This window comes from Teleopsis dalmanni, chromosome 2, assembly GCF_002237135.1.
Source record: "Teleopsis dalmanni isolate 2A chromosome 2, ASM223713v2, whole genome shotgun sequence".
NCBI classification, from domain to species: Eukaryota; Metazoa; Arthropoda; class Insecta; order Diptera; family Diopsidae; genus Teleopsis; species Teleopsis dalmanni.
The window spans coordinates 168,903,462-168,920,818 of NC_051847.1; the positions used below are offsets into that span (position 1 = coordinate 168,903,462).

The following is a 17,357-nucleotide window of genomic DNA, read 5'->3' on the forward strand; positions in this document are numbered from 1 at the left end:
CATCATAGTGAGATGAAGTGAATTAAGTAGGTTTACATTTTTAATATATTTTTCTTTATGATTGTTAGGGTTAATTAGAAATGCAGTGACGAGTATATAAAATATAAAATTTATCTATAAAATAGATATGGTTTAGGTTAAAAAATTTAGGTTATTCTAAACTTAATAAACTTAAAAAGGCAAAACAAGCGTTAGGTCGCTTAAATAAAGTCTGGATATCATTTTAGTTATCGCATCGAACTTCAATACGAATATTTAACTCCAACATAAAATCTTGCCTCCTATTTGGATGTCAATCTTGAAATGCTATGGCAAACGGCATCAATGTACGCAAAATCGTTAAAGTATTTTGGCCAAATACAATTCCAAATTAACGTTTGTGATCTTTAACTAACAAACACCTATAAGAACCGAAACTAAAAACGCAAACGGAACTGGGTCGGTCATACTTTGCGTAGATCCGATGGGTAGCAGAAGAAGGGGCAGATATGTACACAGAAGGGCTGGGGAAAGTTTAAGCTTCTGGTCACCAATCGTACCGAGTGTAAAATATTTGTTGCGACCGTATGCTCCTCCTAGGAGTTTAAAGATTTAATGTAATATATATAAACTTAATAAAAATTTTTACTTTAGTGTTTATCCAAATTATTGATATTTAATTTAAAAAAATTATAACATATTTTTATGTGAAATATTTCACTCCAAGATTTCAAACAATTTTTGAACAAATTTCCTAAAATTTGTAATTATGATGTTCAGTTACACTTGTATCCTGCAGTTTTTTTTAATGTCGGTTAGTTCATTACCAGATTGTGGATTCCAGTTTGTGAATCGATTTATCAGTTTTCCATCGAGCTCAGAACTTCTGGAATGATATATATGTCTGTTTAAATTTAAAATATTTGCATATACTTTTTGTAAATTATAATTAAATTTAATAAATAAAAAATTACATTTTTTATTAGTTAAAAAATCAACGCATCCAAATTTGATAATCCGTGTTCTCTGAAATTACTTTGTCAGCGTTAATGACACAATTAAAGTTGTTTATTTGGATTCAATTGTACAAAGGAGCCGATTGAAATTTTTAAAAAGCAAAAAACTAAATCTCACTACCCATTGTGTAAAGGTAAAATATTCCGATCAATTATTGTGCACTTCAAGAATGACTGCACAATTATTTTGTTTACATATATTCTCTTGAAGTATCTGTGAGATTCTTCATATGAGCACATGACTTCAATTACTGCTTGGCTACACAGTTTGGAGCGGACAAGTGAGCAATTCACATTGTTTATAAATGAATCTTAAGTCAATTGTCGTTTTCTTATCAACATCATCAGCTAATGAAGTGAATAATATTTGTTTTAAAACATTTTCATTGATTTGGGTGAGGCAGAAATAGTCTGAGACGGCAGTTCTTGTTAAAATTCAATCAACAGTTTTTGAAGAAATCGCCAACTAAGTGGAGCTCTGGAAATAATAGCTCTGATTTGTTATGCTTATTTCAAGCGATTAAGTTACGGGAAAAGAGTTATAAAATATAATTTTATAATAATTTTACATTAAATATTCAAAATGTCCAAATCATTTATAAATAATTTTATTTGTTTATTTTATTTGTTTATCTACGCTCAATACAAAATAGTTTCGGGTGTTGTAGTTTTTGACTTTCCACAGAGTAAGTATTTCTGACAAATATCCAAATTACATTAATTATGGAAATAAATAACTAAAAAAATTAAATGTATATATAACTTATAATAAAAGTATAATAATTTATACTTAATGTACCTTTCTTAATTACTTGAATAATCAGTGAAACTGCAAAGGTTATCAGTGTTTTGAATAATTTTTTTTAAAGAGGTTTTTTTCCAACAGTAGTAAACTACAACAACAATAATTTTTTTTTAACTAATAATATTTTCAAATGAAAATTAAAATGAATTTGTATTCAATATTTTTTCACTGGAAAAAGTTTTCACTACGTAAGATACTTAGAAAAACAACAATGGCTTATTGCACACTTAACCTTTGATGGTTTTTATGCCGAAATAACATTATATTGACTTAGAACTATAAATTGAATTACTATAAAATGTTAGAGAAAACGTAAATAAACACGACCGTTTAGTTTAAGATACTTTCTTCAAGAAAAGCATAAAAATATGTAAATTTAAAGGAAGTAAAAAGAATCACTAAACTATATTATAATTGCATGGATATATATTCTTTAGTAATACTTTTACTAGACAGAATTATTAATAGAATTGTTATAAAATGTTATTATATGTGGCTTCGTCATTTGGTAGCTGCCTCATTGTTGGATTAGGATGTTCAAGTAATCTATCTGTGTGATTTTTACTATTTTTGCGGATAATGTCTGCGACGAAGGGTATCTTTAAGTCACGATGAATGTCATGGTTTCAGATGTACCAGTCAGAATTTATGACAGTCTTAGGTATTTTTGATTGTAGTCTTTGCAGTATTTGTATGCTGAATTTGCATACTGTGCCCCATATTTCGACTCCATATTTCCAAATTAGGGCAATTACCGTTTTATATACTAGAAGTTTATTTTCCACTGCTAACTTTGATTTTGAGCGAAATAGCCAGTGCAATTGTGAATTAAAAAGAATCATAAAAATAGTGAAAAGAACAAACCGTAAAAGAATCCACGAATATGCATTCTTTAGAAATACTTTTACTAGGAAAATACAGTAGGTACAAGTTGTAATTGTTAGTATACTTTATGTCAACATATAATACAAAAAAAATATCACTTTAGATTTACCGACGCTTTGATATATTCTCTATTTTGATCTGTAAAATCTACTTGGATGTTGGTAAAGAATCCATGGAAATTCCAACAGATTAAGACGAAAAATAGATTGACAAAAATTGATTGATTATTACCGATAACAATACATCAAATAACTATCAAAATAATTAAGTGGATGCATTTGTTACGGTAAAATCAAGCTGTATTTTTGTAATATCCTTTATTGTGATTATAGACTATGAGAAAATATTAATAAAGCTGAAAAGTAGATATCAACATTGGGGTAAAAAGTTAACGGAATGACTAAGAGAAAGTCAGAGTCAGCAGAGATGAAAAGTTATTTTTATTTCTACTGAAACATACACATGTCTATATCTGCACTATTGAATTATAACATTTAGGGGACATTATTTATTCCTAAACCTATTTTTAATATAGGGTTTGTTTAAGCCCAAATCCTATACTGCGCCCACACTTTTCAACCCCACATTTGCTCGATAAAGACTATAAAAAATGTATCGACTTTATTTATAAAAATGATTTGATATAAATTATATTTTAAAATAATTTGCAGTATTAGAACTAATTCTTATTAATTAAATTCTTATTAATTTTTTTGAGTTTAACATTTCATTTCTATAGTGTTTTAGGATATTCTTTTGATAAAACATATAGCAAAAATCACTAACTTCTACTTAATTGTTAATTAACAAAATATGTGTGCTTCAAAATACCATAAATAATTCCGTAATTATTTTCCTCATTTTGGTTCGGTTCCGTATTTTCAAATTAACAAGCCCAAAACCATTATGAGTAGTGGCACGCGCTTTACGTGAAAAGCAAACAAACGAATTTATGGTCGCAAGCCAAGAAGTTGTTCGCATTGAGATAACCTGAGCATCGGTTAGAGCTTCAGCCCGCCTTCCCCAAGGTATTCATGAGAAAGACAACTATTAAGGCTTTACGGCACTTGAATGCTTAATGTTTTCTTTAATTTACATAATACAAATTATTTCATTATATGTTGGGTATGACTGACTGACTGAATGACTGACTGATGAGCAATAAAAGAAGATTATTAAATTCTATTTTAAAAATTATTTTCGAAAGTACTCTTAATAACAGCATGTACACAACATATATGAGGAGTTTTTTGCCTAAGAAAACTAAAAAATTTGGATATAATATATAAAAAAAATGTTTATTCAAAAATAAATAACATTATTTTTAAAGTTTTTGGAGTTTAAGATTAATAACGAAAGCATGAAAGAAAGGATTAAACGTAATTTTTTTTAGTTTTTGATGTATTCAAAAAAAATTTTAATTATAATACAAATATAAATTCACAATATAGCTCAATGACAGATACAAGCGCTAAATTACTTATTTAAGTATACACTATAAGTATTTAAGATTAGTATTAAGATGAATAAATAATATGTCGTATTATATATTAGACCAGCAGTACTTTATGGGTTTGTCGCGTATAGCAAAGCTGCCGACTCTACTATCCAAAAGCTACAATGGATAGTAGTTGCTCAAAGGCAGGCTCTTCGAAGGCTCTTCAAAGTACCATGGTACATTCGCACGAATGACATGCTAAGAGACCTTAAAATAGATCCGGTCAAAAAATACATATGGTACAGAGCTCTGAAGCTATATGCGAAATCCGACAAGCTGCCCTTCTTAGCACTATCTAAACTCAGAGTAATCACTAACCGCAAGGGGCGGTACGCAGATCTTAGATCAATCAATGAATAATCACGAAGATTATGAGCAATACTCAAATTAGTCAGTGAGATGGGTGGGACTCTGCAGAATCCCCCCAGCTATCATAGAGTAAAAGTGCGCAGATACATTAACTCGGAAAAGGCTTAACATAATAATTATATATTCCCTATAAAAATGAACAGGGAAACAATTTCCCTGAAGATGACTATCGAAGATAGTTGAAATATTAGAAAAAAATTTAATAAAATAATTTGTTTCAAATATAAATAATAAATTATTATTTAATAATAATAAATTATTCTTTTATTTTTATTTAAATTAGTTCGCTTATAAATTATTATTGGATGAAATCGTATCAAAATAATCATAATGATGTTATATTTGCTATTAATCTATTTAAGTTTGAATAGGTTGTATATAATACCTTCTATTGACGGGGCTATTAATGCATTGAATAACAGTTAGAGATTTTCTCATTTCATTGCTCGAGATGCCGAATTGCATTTGTTTTTACTAACTTATTTAGATACAAGTTAATATCACAATAAATTAATTAACTTAATGAACAATTTTATTTTATTATTAATTTCCATTTTGAACATACACCTAACTATGAAACCACTAAATTAGGATTGATTGATGAGATGCCTTAAAATTTATTTGGTTATGCTAACAAAATTTTCGAATCTACTTATAATTAAATTAAAAAACTCTCATAAAACACCATTCATAAAAATATAATTATAATCTTAAAAAAAAAAACTCTTCAGGCGTAACACAAAGGTGGAATATTCCTTTTTTATTTACTGAGTGGATATCCTCAAGTGTATTAATAAATACCTGGTGTTGCTTTTTTATTAATCTCTCTTTAATATTGCATAAATAACCTCGAAGGCGATTTAAAATGCCTGATTTTATGGTTAAAGATAAATCTTAACTATTTAAATATTATAGACCTGCTGATTGGTTCAATTGTTTTCATATAAGCATCTTTTGAAATTAACTTTTAAATGTCTGTATGATTACTTTTCATTATAAAACTATTAGAAATAAATAAAATGAATACCTTTGAAATTATAGAAAATATATTATTTTTACAGATTTTAATATATAGCAGTGTAATGCCTAGGGTATTTAAAAATTTGCCTAAACTTCTCATAATGCTGAAGATCTTTTTCATAGATAGTGTATTGCAGGTTCTGCCAGAAATGCTTTGCGTGGTTGGTATGTGCTTTAAGATAATTCATTAAGTTAAAAAAAAATGTTGTTTTATAAAGTAGACGTAAAGCATTAATAATGAATATATACAACTATAAATACACATTTTGTCCTTCGATTCATTTCCGCGGGCTTCACCCCTTAATTGCTGGTGCGTGCTCTTATAAAAGTTTTTTTATTTGATAATGTAATATTGCTTCCTTATATTTTCAAGAAGTAAATGTTATATAAATATAAAAATTTTTTTTTACTGTTAATATATAACTATATACATATATATTTTATAGATCAAATTTCCCTAAATGCAGCCGAACAAAATTTTTTGAGCGCTATATCAACAAATGATTGGCTACAATTTGTCGAGTTTGGCGTTGATTCCATAAATAAACAAAAGAGGTATATCTATAATATGTCGCATTTTTTTCTTTAAGTTTGTGTGTTGACATCTATTTCTTTTTAGGTTAGAAGAAAATCTATTAAATGCACAGGTAACTGTACAAAATGGTAGCATATCTCATGTGCAACTTTTGGATTGCTTACCAAATTCAAAGGCCCAAACTGAAAGTGATATTGCGGGAAAAATACTTAAATCCAGTTTATATGCTTATAATGCAAAATGTGCTGTGCGCGGAATTAGCGGTGAAAAGTGTGAGGCTTACTTATCTACTAAAGAGTTGCCGAAAGGAAGCTATGTATATGAGAAATGCTTACAAATTTCTAAAGATCCACGAGATGGACACCATCCTTTCAGACGACTATTACCAGCCAACTATAAAGATGGTTTTTATAAGGTTTTACATATATCTAATTATAGTAGTAGTTTTATACAATTTATATACTATAAATGCTTTATTAGATGTATTCAGAAGATAAATTACCAGCTCCACGTGATATTAGTACTAAAGCATTACATAGCTCCAATACAGGTTTTAAAAATGATGTGCTCGATGACAAGCAAAATACTTTAGCTTTAGTGCAGTGGAGTCAGTTTATAGAACATGATCTGAGCAAGCCCGTTGTGACATCTATGAGTAAATATTTTATTTAAAAAAAATGAATTCAAAATACATTGAGCATTTTTCAGGTAATGGTTATGCAATTGAGTGTTGTGACACGGACAATTCTGAATTACTGCCACGTTATTATCATCCAGCTTGTGCTCCATTACTAGCAAAGAGTGATGCTAGTGTATATAGTAGAGGAACATGCCTTAACTACGTGCGTAGTGCTTTAGCTATTGATGATAAATGTACTTTTGGAGCAGCAAAACAAGTAAGCACACAATCATCACATAAATATTTCTTAATTATCACTTATAGTTTAAAAACTTATAAACATATTAGCTTAATCAAGCCACAAGCACTCTTGATCTTTCACAACTCTATGGTTTTACTGAGGACGCACAAAATCAAATGCGCACCTTCACAGATGGTAAAATCAAATCTACCCGGGGATCAAATGACAAAGAAGATTTATTGCCAATGGCTTTGGATGAAACGCATACTTTTTGTGCTCTTAAGAAGCAATTTCAAAATTCTACTTGTTTCATGGCTGGTGATTCTCGTGTGAATAATAATCCATTTGCTATTATTATATATACGCTCTTCATGAGAAATCATAATCAAATCACAAAGCAGTTAAAGTTGGAACATCATAACTGGGATGACGAACGTTTATTCCAAACTGCAAAGTCAATCAATATTGGGATTTATCGTCGTATAGTTATGAATGAATGGCTGCCAGCTTTATTAGGTAGAAGCGTTGCTCTGGACATTATGGGACAGCCTTTAAGCTCTAAACTCACTAGCTCTGAACTTGATATTTCTAATGAATTTGCAGTAGCTGCCATACGTTTTTATTATTCGATGATGCCTAATGAACTACATAACTATTCAATTCTAAATAGAAGAAGGTCTGGAGACTTAAACAATTTGAAAAATGTGATGTATGTAAACTTTTAATAACACATTTATTTTTAAATTTAATAACAAATTTAAAATTCTTTAGTAACGTTTTATCCGAACCAAATTTGTTTACACTCAAGGATCATATTTATAAGTCTATGCTTACTTTTACAGCAACATTCATTAATAATATGTTAGAGTCATTGCTGCAACAACGTGCTATGAAAATGGATGCAACGTATGTGGATAGTGTAAGTTGCTTTAAACCTTACTTTATTTTTATTTAATTACTATTTAATTAATTCCTAAAAATTAATTATTATAATTAATTAATAAATTAATTAATATAATTAATAATTATTTATTATTTTATTAAATTTTTTTTTTAAATTTAAATTGGAATATTGTATTATTATGTGTAAGGTATATATTCTAAACCGATTGGTTACTGCAATCATTAAGCCCACGGGTACCATAGGCTCTCCTCAATCTTTTTGAATAGTGAACTGCCTCATGGGTTACAGCACTCTAAATATAACTCATATATAAATATATATGACTGTAGTGCCGAGTTCCTCGTGTGTTTCAAAGCAACTCCTGTCTTGATGTGTTTCTACATTAGTTATTGAGTCGTTTCATATTATAACTTGCCAGATTGCTCAGTACCCTGTAGATTCCAAAGCAACGCCTATCTTTCAAGATTATTTATTGAGTTGGATCAAATTATGATTTAACTTCCCTATATAAAAGGTATTTTATGTGTATGCAAACTGTAAGTAACCATACATGTAAAAGGATGGTCGAGATGCTTAGACTTTAGAGAAGAATGATGTAGACCGTAACAAAATTTTATAAATTGAATTGAAACTACATAACTTTTCATATTTTCGGGAGATAATGCAAAGTATTAGAGAATTTCAATGAATGACATTTTAGTATTTAAAAATGCATATAGGTACACTATATGAGTTATCTGTAAACAAGTTAATTACTCGAAAATACAAAAACAATTAATTTTTTGGTTCAATATTCTTCTATTCATTGTTGTGTTACCTACCATTTGTTATTTGTGCTTTAAGCTTCTTTAAATGTAAATGTAAACAAATAGATTTGAAGTAATTGAGTACTTAAGTTTACAAGTTTAATAACAACGATAACAGACACAAGTATTTGGTGTGATATACTACTTTTAACTACTTAACTACTTTACTACTTTTTTTTCAATTTATTAATTGAATTTAGCTAACGAGTTCTGAACAAATAGTTGACCAAACAAATGGACTTCGTATTACGATTTTTAAGGACCATGTCACCGGGCTATCAAATGTTCGTCGATCATCACTTCATTACTCTTACTTTTTGTTTTTTAATTACTTTTAATTTTTTAAATTAAAACCAACATTTTTTGATAGCTCTCAAGTTTTAAACTTACTTCTAACGAATATGATTATTCCATCGCCTGCGTAACGTTCTTGTGAACATTTATTACATAAGCTATAAGCATAAAAAACGCAAATATGAACGAATAGATTTAAACTGAGTGAATGCTCACATTTATATGAAAAAAATACATATACGAGTACATGATTGTATGGAAAGCAAATGAAATGAACACAAATTTGTACACTGAGTGGTTTGTTGAAGATCTCTAAATTAGAACATATAAATGTTATATTATTCATTTGTTAAAAGTACATTCATATACTTTGTTATTCTTCTTATTACTGTAATACTATTATAATAATACTATAAAATAATAGAGAATTTTCAAAAAGCAGTGAACTACACTTTTTTTATATTTTTTTATATTTATTTTTTGTCTGACCATTTTCTTTTCGCAAATACCAATCATCAATGGTCTAAGAATTATTTCTTATATTTAATTATTGGTTAATAATCATCTGAGACTGCAGGGATCAAGGGTTGAACTCGTTCTCTGCCAAATTTGAAGGTCAGAATCAGAGTTCATTAACCAACTGATCCAAAGCCGAATTTCACTCGTATGTTTGGACATGGAATTCTGTTAATAATGATGTGAAAGCTCATTAACAAATTTACTAGTTGTATTACATTATCACGAAATCATAAATCAGCTGTAGAATAATTAAATTATTTAATTGTGTTTATATTTTTAATTGTTAAATATCAATATTATTCTTTTGTAGAGGCAGTATGTTGTTATATTATTCCTTCTTGTGTATAGAACCTAATCTAGGAAAGTAATACGAACGAGCTGTAGAATAATTGAATTATTTAATTATATTTATGTTTTTAATTATTAAATCTCAAACTGTTCTTTTGTAGAGGAATTATTTTATTGTACGCTGTTATATTATTTTTTCTTGTGTTTAGAACCTAATCCAGGAAAGTAATACGGGAAAAGTCAGCTAATGGTACATTGTGGTTCGTACAAGCGAGACTGGAAAAAGAAATATTTTATAACTTCATATTATTAGATAATTTTTTATATTTAATTTGATTTTTAAGTGACTAATTTACTTAATAGAAACTATTATATTTAATAGAGAGGTTTCGAAAAGTAGTGAACTACAACAGTAAAAATTTTATTTTAAATTACTTATATAAAGAGGTTTTCGAACAGAAGTGAAACAACAACAAAAATTTATTTTTTAAATTATTTTAATTAATTGAATTTTTGGCTGACCATACAGCTGTTTCGAGTATTGCCAAATACCCATCATTAGTAGTCTTGGAAATAATATTTATATTTAATTATTCGTAAATAATTATTTTTGAGACTGCAAGTACCAGGAATTGAACTCGGGTCCTGCCAAATATGAAGCTCAGAATCAGCGCACCTTAACCAACTGATCCAAAGCCGTACTTGACTTTTTATGTTCGCATATTTTGCTGGAGTTTTTGTTACTTTTGCTATGAAAGTTTTTTATTAACAATTTTACTTGCTGTATTTATATATTTATAACGAAATCATAAACCAGCTATAGAATAATTGAATTAATTAATTAATTATATTTTTTATTTTTAATTGTTAAATTTCAAAACTATTCTATTCGTAGAGGCATTATTTGTTGCATGATTTGTTCTTTCTTATGTATAGAACCTAATCTAGGAACGTAAATTACTTATAAAATAATGCTTCTAAATAAAGAATATATTTACGATAATAAAGTATTATTATTATTATGACTGACATGTTCAAAAATATAAATTCAAGAACTTAGTCTCATCACAAAAGATTTCTAATTATTTCTACCGCGCGCTATAGCTCTTAGTTCATTGAAAGATTTGCCTGACTCTCTGTTGATTGTCGTTCTCCATGTAGTTTTTGGTCGATCGCGATTTCTTCTTCCATTTTAGAATAATAAAGTATAATATAAAATAATATAATTTATGAATTTATTAATGTATAATTTATTTGATATTATAGTTACTAATTCAATTGTATTTATATTTTTTTTAAAGTTAATATTATTAAATAATTTGAGACCATCGCATGCTGATATATTGGCTTTCGACATACAAAGAGGACGAGATCATGGTCTTCAGGGATATGTTAAATATTTAGAAATTTGTGAAAATACCAAGATCACAAGTTGGAAGGACTTGGAGAAATACATTAACAAAGAGGTTTGTAATTTGTCATAGAATTAGGAAGCAAAATAATAATATCTAAATTAATTTTTTTTCATATAGGAAATAGAAAAATTAAAAAGCGTATATAGTGATTGGGCAGATATTGATTTAATTGTTGGTGGCATATCGGAAATACCAAAAACTGGCTCTACTGTTGGAACAACATTTACGTGCATTCTAGGTGAGTTCATAAATAATAATACATGTTGGAATATTTAACATAAAAAAGAAAAAAACTGATTGAGACACTTGTTCCAATGTACGTAAACAAAAAATATCAAAATATTAATAACACGAGTAAACAATTTTTGTTTCTTGTGTTTCTTTTTACATTTAATTATTAACTTGATAAACTTGGTAAATAGAGTGTGTTAGAGACAATGTGTACAGAGCTGTGAGTTATTTCCCAAAATTGTAACAACGGACGGCATTGCCTTTTAGCCCAGTTGTCAGTTGTACCGCAAATGTTATTGTTGTTTCGGTTATGCGGCAATGGCTTGGCAGCAATCCGTGCGTTTTTTTTGTAGCTACTTTTCTTGCATTGCAACTCCACTTCAATAGCGCATTTCGACACTATTAATGGAGATTTTATTGTCGTGTTAATTAATTTAGTTGACTTAATATTAATGCACATACGTTTACTTTTGTAATGTCAGTTTTAATAGTGTACATTAAGACCGAAAAGCTTTCGGAAATTCTCATTTAAAATTCGCGCGCTGTATATTTTCCGATATTTTAAGTTTATGTAGTTTGGCAGCACTGTCCTTAATTACTATGCCAAAAATGAGCGCGATCTGTCAGACAGTTCGTTTACGGCAGCTGTTGAAACCAGTTCACCTCAGTAGGGCGTTGCGAAAAAAACAATGGAAAAAAATATTGAACAAAGAGTTTGCATCAAATTTTGTGTTTCGAACGAAATTTCGTGTGCAGAATCGTTGCGAATGCTACAAAAGGCTTATGGGGAATCAGTTTTATCGAAAACTCAAGTTTATGAGTGGTACAAAGCCTTCCAGGACGGTCGTACGACCGTCGAAGACATTTCGCAACGCACTACTGAGGTGAACTGGTTTCAACAGCTGCCGTAAACGAACTGTCTGACAGATCGAGCTCATTTTTGGCATAGTAATTAAGGACAGTGCTGCCAAACTACATAAACTTAAAATATCGAAAAATATACAGCGCGCGAATTTTAAATGAGAATTTCCGAAAACTTTTCAGTCTTAATGTATATTTGTAACCGTCAGCAGAATTGTATATATGAAATGCAATTTCTGCAACACACGTACTTGTTTTTGGCTGTAAGTAAACCTTTGAGGTAGATACCAGTACATAGTGGCCTATTATGATAATCTGTACGCAATGCTTGTTAATTATTCCGCAAATGAACCAAATGAAAAATGTTGGCAATTTCTGCATTTACATTTAATAATAGTCATCATACTTCTTGCACGGCGTTTCATGCGCGTTTTACAACAAAGTGGTTCACATTCCTTTTGACACTTAAATATGTCATGAAGGCCTTCTAAAGACTGGGTTTAATACTCTATGGGGAACGATTTATTACGCAAACGGTTGCAAAAATTATAATTAACTAGTAACCGATTATTATTTAATTAATTCTGTTCTTAATCAAATACTAATACCCATAATTAATTAGTTGATAAATTTTGATCTAATACTTTCATTTTTCTTTCTATATATAATATAACCAGCTTAATTAATATTTACTTAAAAATGATAAATTTAAAAAAAAATTAATTTAATTGTTTGCATACATAATTGTATGAATAAATTAAATTTTGTATTTTAAAAAGTAAAATATATACAGTTTGACAAACGAATTAACTATGCAGGAAATTAACATGATAAGCAGTGGGAAACGTGTTATACATAACATTTTACGCATATATTTTTGGTTATTTAATTGTCATAAAAAGTCACAATGAACTAGTATCAACTTTAAAGGTTTACTTGTAGCCAAAAATAAGTACGTATATTGCAGAAATTGCATTTCGTACATAATTTTCATTTTATAAGTGCATTAATATTCAACAAAACCGTCAACGAAATTAATTAATATGACCATAAAAATCGCATTAATGCTCTAGTGTCGAAAGGTGCTATTGAAATGGAGTTGCAATGTATGAAAAGTAGCAATAAAATAAAAAAAAATTAACTGATTGCTGCTTATCAGCAGTTGGTTTTAAATAATATAATCAATCATAATAATCGGAATATGTTCAAACTATAACTCTACTCCTTATAATAATGAGTAAAGCTCAGTTCAGTTCTATTATGCATACAAATCCTTGGGTCAGTTGGCGAATGAACACTGATTCTGACCTTTAAATTTGCAGGGTACGAGTTCAACACTTGGTACTTACAGTTATTTACGTATAATCAAATATAAGAAATAATTTCAAGACCACTAATGATCAGCCAAAAATTCAATTAAAAATTAAATAATAAAAAATTTTGTTGTAAATCATTACTGTACGAAAGCATCCTAAACTTGATAACAATTAATTCGTCACATTGAAGTCGTACATTTCTTCAAATTTATCATCACTAAGGAGATTTTAAAATCGATCACTCTTATATACATTACAACATTTCATTTTATCTTATGTCGCATAATTTATTTACATATTATGATATATGATAATAAATATATATATTATAACATATATAATATAATATTAACTTCTCATTAATATTTCAACTTGTGTGCTTTCCGCTTGTTAACCAGTTCTGGAACTGCCGGTACTGAATGACTATTTACAATAATAGCAGTATACAAAACATAATAAACTAAATGAATTTGTTCGTTATGTGTATTTATTACAAGTAATTACATATATACGTATATTATTAATAGTGTGCGCTATGCTATATCCAAAAGAGAAAGTATTATCCCAATACTGTTTCAGTTTATTTTAATAAAAACCAGAAACATAGAATCATAGCATATATTGTAATTCCAAAGATATAATGCACTCCAAACGGCTCACTTAAATTAAAAATAAAAATATTTCTTAATTCTTAATCTGAACTCATATTACTTTATTACAACTGAAGATTTATATAAAAATGCGCAATACGTTGTTCTGGTGTTTTTTTTTACTCTGATTACTTAGATCGCTGAGTGCTCATATCTTCCATATGTGCTCTACTAAGTTCTTATATATTCTAACTAAATTCTATATTCTTTTATGTTTCTTTCTAATATGTATTTATCATCGAACTTTTTAAATTCTAATTTGTTTATTGCGCTATTTAGACATATTTAAATAATATTTAATAAATTTGATTTTTGTTTCTTTATATCATAAAACTTCAATTATGTATAATTCAAAAAAATGATTTCTTAAAAACATGTGTAAAATGTGCACTACTTATTACGTCCAAACATAGCCTATAGTGTTTTTCTTCAGTTCAAAAATATTCCATTGTTCGGAGTCGTATCAAAACATAGCCTATAGTGTTTTTTTTCCAGTTCAAAATATTCCATACTTGTACGGAATCGTATCAAAAATGATCCGGTAATTTTCGACTATATATATATATAGAGTTAGATAGATATTATAACATAAATATATGAATAAAGAGGTTTTGAGGTTGTTCTTCTTTTGCTTTATTAATTCAATATCTTTAAGTTATACAAATAAATAGTTTATGATAAAACTTTATAACTACACTTCATTTTACAATTTTTAATAATATCGTTAATTTTTTTTACACATTCCAGCTGAACAACTTTCGAAAATTCGTCAATCACAAAAAGATTTCGAAATCAATAAATCCCCAGATTTCAAGAAATACGAGACGATGAACGCAGCCGAACTATTGTGTGCCAATTCAGATTTAGAAGTGGTGCAAGAAAATATATTTCAATTAAAGTCAGAAAAGTAAGTACAATGACAATTGTATCTAAAAGTGTTTATTATTGAATAATATTTTGGGTAAACATGAGTCGATTAATGACTCATAATGAAGCGCAAACAATGATATTGGCTCTATTTATTGCACACTTTTGTACTTTAAACCCCGCATAAGCCAATGAATAAAAATATATATATATTTATTTATACAAACAAAAGCCAATTTATCTTTTGGTAATTCTAGACAATTAATCAAATTAATTTGATAAAAAGATAACATTAAAAATAAATGTTTTGTTCATATTGTTGTGATTTAATTGTTAATTGTTAAAAACTTTTGAAATCTTATTTCAGAAATGTGGTAATATCATGCGATCGACGATTCCATGCTTTATAAATGTAGTAGAAGGGGACTTCAGATTGGAAAAAACATTTTAAACAATTTAAATTGATTTATTTTAAAAGATTTTTATGTAAATTATTTTGTAATTAATAAAGGATATAAAATTTTATATTTTCGTACAGATTTGAATGTTTCACAATTTCATTTTAAATTTATATAAACAGATTTATTTTATGTTTCAAATATATATTTTAAAATATATTTGTATATATCAGAGCTACTTAATTTTAAGGAAAACTTAAACATTACATTATTTGCTTATTTTCCTATTAAAAATTCAATAAATAAATGAGAGCGATTTAGTAAGCATTAAATCGTTATAATTAAAACCAAAATTAAGTGCATTAAACACAAATTACAAATAAAAAATAAAATAAAATATATTAATTAAGTATATATGTAATTTTGTAAGATCATGTGCATTATATTTTAAACTCCGCAAGGCCAAATTTAAAAAAGTTGATTGTACCAGTTTTTGACTACTTACATATATGCTGGTACTGCTTCAATTTATTTTAAATTATCATTTGCATGAGATACTTAAAATGTGAATATGTATCTATTTTTAAAAGATAAGAAAGAGTATTAATAATAGTCTTTTTACTAAAAACATAAAAACAACTTGAGCAAAGATCAATTATTGAAAGCTTTCAATATTGTTTTAAATATTGTATTATGTAAGAAACGGTATTCTATTTGTGATAGATATATATTGATAATTTAACTAGACTACCGACATTATAGCAAATAATAATGAGCTGCCAAGACAGGTTTCAATATATATATATAAATATAGATACGCTGACCAAATAGTGTAAGAAAAAATTAAAGTAAATGACTTAGAATATCGTTTAATTTCAGTAATAATTAATAATAATATAGTATGAACTTCATTTTTATAATCTACCTTCTATTGATTAGTTCTACATATTAGTAGTCAATCAATATCGTACCTAAATTATACCTTTAAATGAAAACCGTTAATGGGTTTTTAACTATATGTGTAAATACCTTTCAACTAATAATAAAATTGTCAACTTTTACACTACAAATTATTCTAGTTAAATCTAGAATTAACATTTAATACATATCCATAAAGTGTTAATATAAAAACAATTATTAAATGACAACAAAAGAATTTTTAAAAAAATTATTGAAATAGATCCGACCATATCTCGATATTTTGCAAGACTTTTAAGTTAGTCTCTGAGATTATAATAGCATAGGTTTTTTTTTTTTTTAAAGAAGTGAAAGTCAACTGTACTTTGCATGAAAAGTTGAAACTATGGGACTAGCAATAGGACGCAGTTATGAAAGATGCATACTTATGAGGTCATTCATGTATCACCGCTTTCGATGTATTTATTAAAGTTAACAAAATTTTGCAATTACATTTCATTTGATATTTAGTTTGGTGATCATTTTTTATATAATATTCGAAACGACTATTATTTTATTCTTAGATATTAAATATTAACTTGATCGCGTAAAGGGAATGCAAAGTGACCAGAATTGGCCAATAATGAATATTACATATCAGAAATCTAATATATAGAAAATTAGACTATTGAAAGTAAACGAAGTAAATTTAATTAAGTCAATTTAATTAAGTAAATTTAATTAAGTAAATTTAATTAAGTTTTATATGATGCTTTATTATAATAGAAAATATGAAACTGCTGTAAAAATGTACCTAAAAAATTTTACAAAGCTTACGGTGAGGATGTTGTGGTTGAACGCCGGACCCAGGATTAGTTTGCTCGATTCCGATCGATTTGGTGGGTTTGTAAGAGAATTGTCTATTACGATCTGCTGCAGTCTAG

At 27.8% G+C, this 17,357-nt stretch overlaps 2 protein-coding genes across 2 annotated transcripts in view; both read left to right on the top strand.

Moving 5' to 3' along the window:
* LOC119676128 (peroxidase-like) overlaps window positions 1-17,357 on the top strand; it is a gene marked incomplete at its 3' end in the record, with an annotated part of 95,526 nt that overhangs the window by 25,895 nt on the left and 52,274 nt on the right. The window lies entirely within an intron of this gene.
* Window positions 1,281-15,626, top strand: LOC119678042 (chorion peroxidase-like). Its single transcript, XM_038089680.1, has 11 exons — window positions 1,281-1,681; window positions 6,019-6,127; window positions 6,192-6,522; window positions 6,588-6,762; window positions 6,816-7,003; window positions 7,075-7,676; window positions 7,739-7,886; window positions 11,080-11,244; window positions 11,311-11,431; window positions 14,999-15,158; window positions 15,486-15,626. The coding sequence occupies exons 1-11, from the start codon at window positions 1,579-1,581 to the stop codon at window positions 15,526-15,528; spliced, it is 2,145 nt and encodes a 714-aa protein (XP_037945608.1). The 5' UTR covers window positions 1,281-1,578; the 3' UTR covers window positions 15,529-15,626.

Bases quoted from the DNA above. Each gene is read 5' to 3' on its own strand.
- LOC119678042 (XM_038089680.1), top strand. From the start codon at position 1,579: ATGTCCAAATCATTTATAAATAATTTTATTTGTTTATTTTATTTGTTT. The intron at 7,004-7,074 runs GTAAGCACACAA...TAAACATATTAG, and splicing joins CTTTTGGAGCAGCAAAACAA to CTTAATCAAGCCACAAGCAC. The intron at 7,677-7,738 runs GTATGTAAACTT...AAAATTCTTTAG, and splicing joins AACAATTTGAAAAATGTGAT to TAACGTTTTATCCGAACCAA.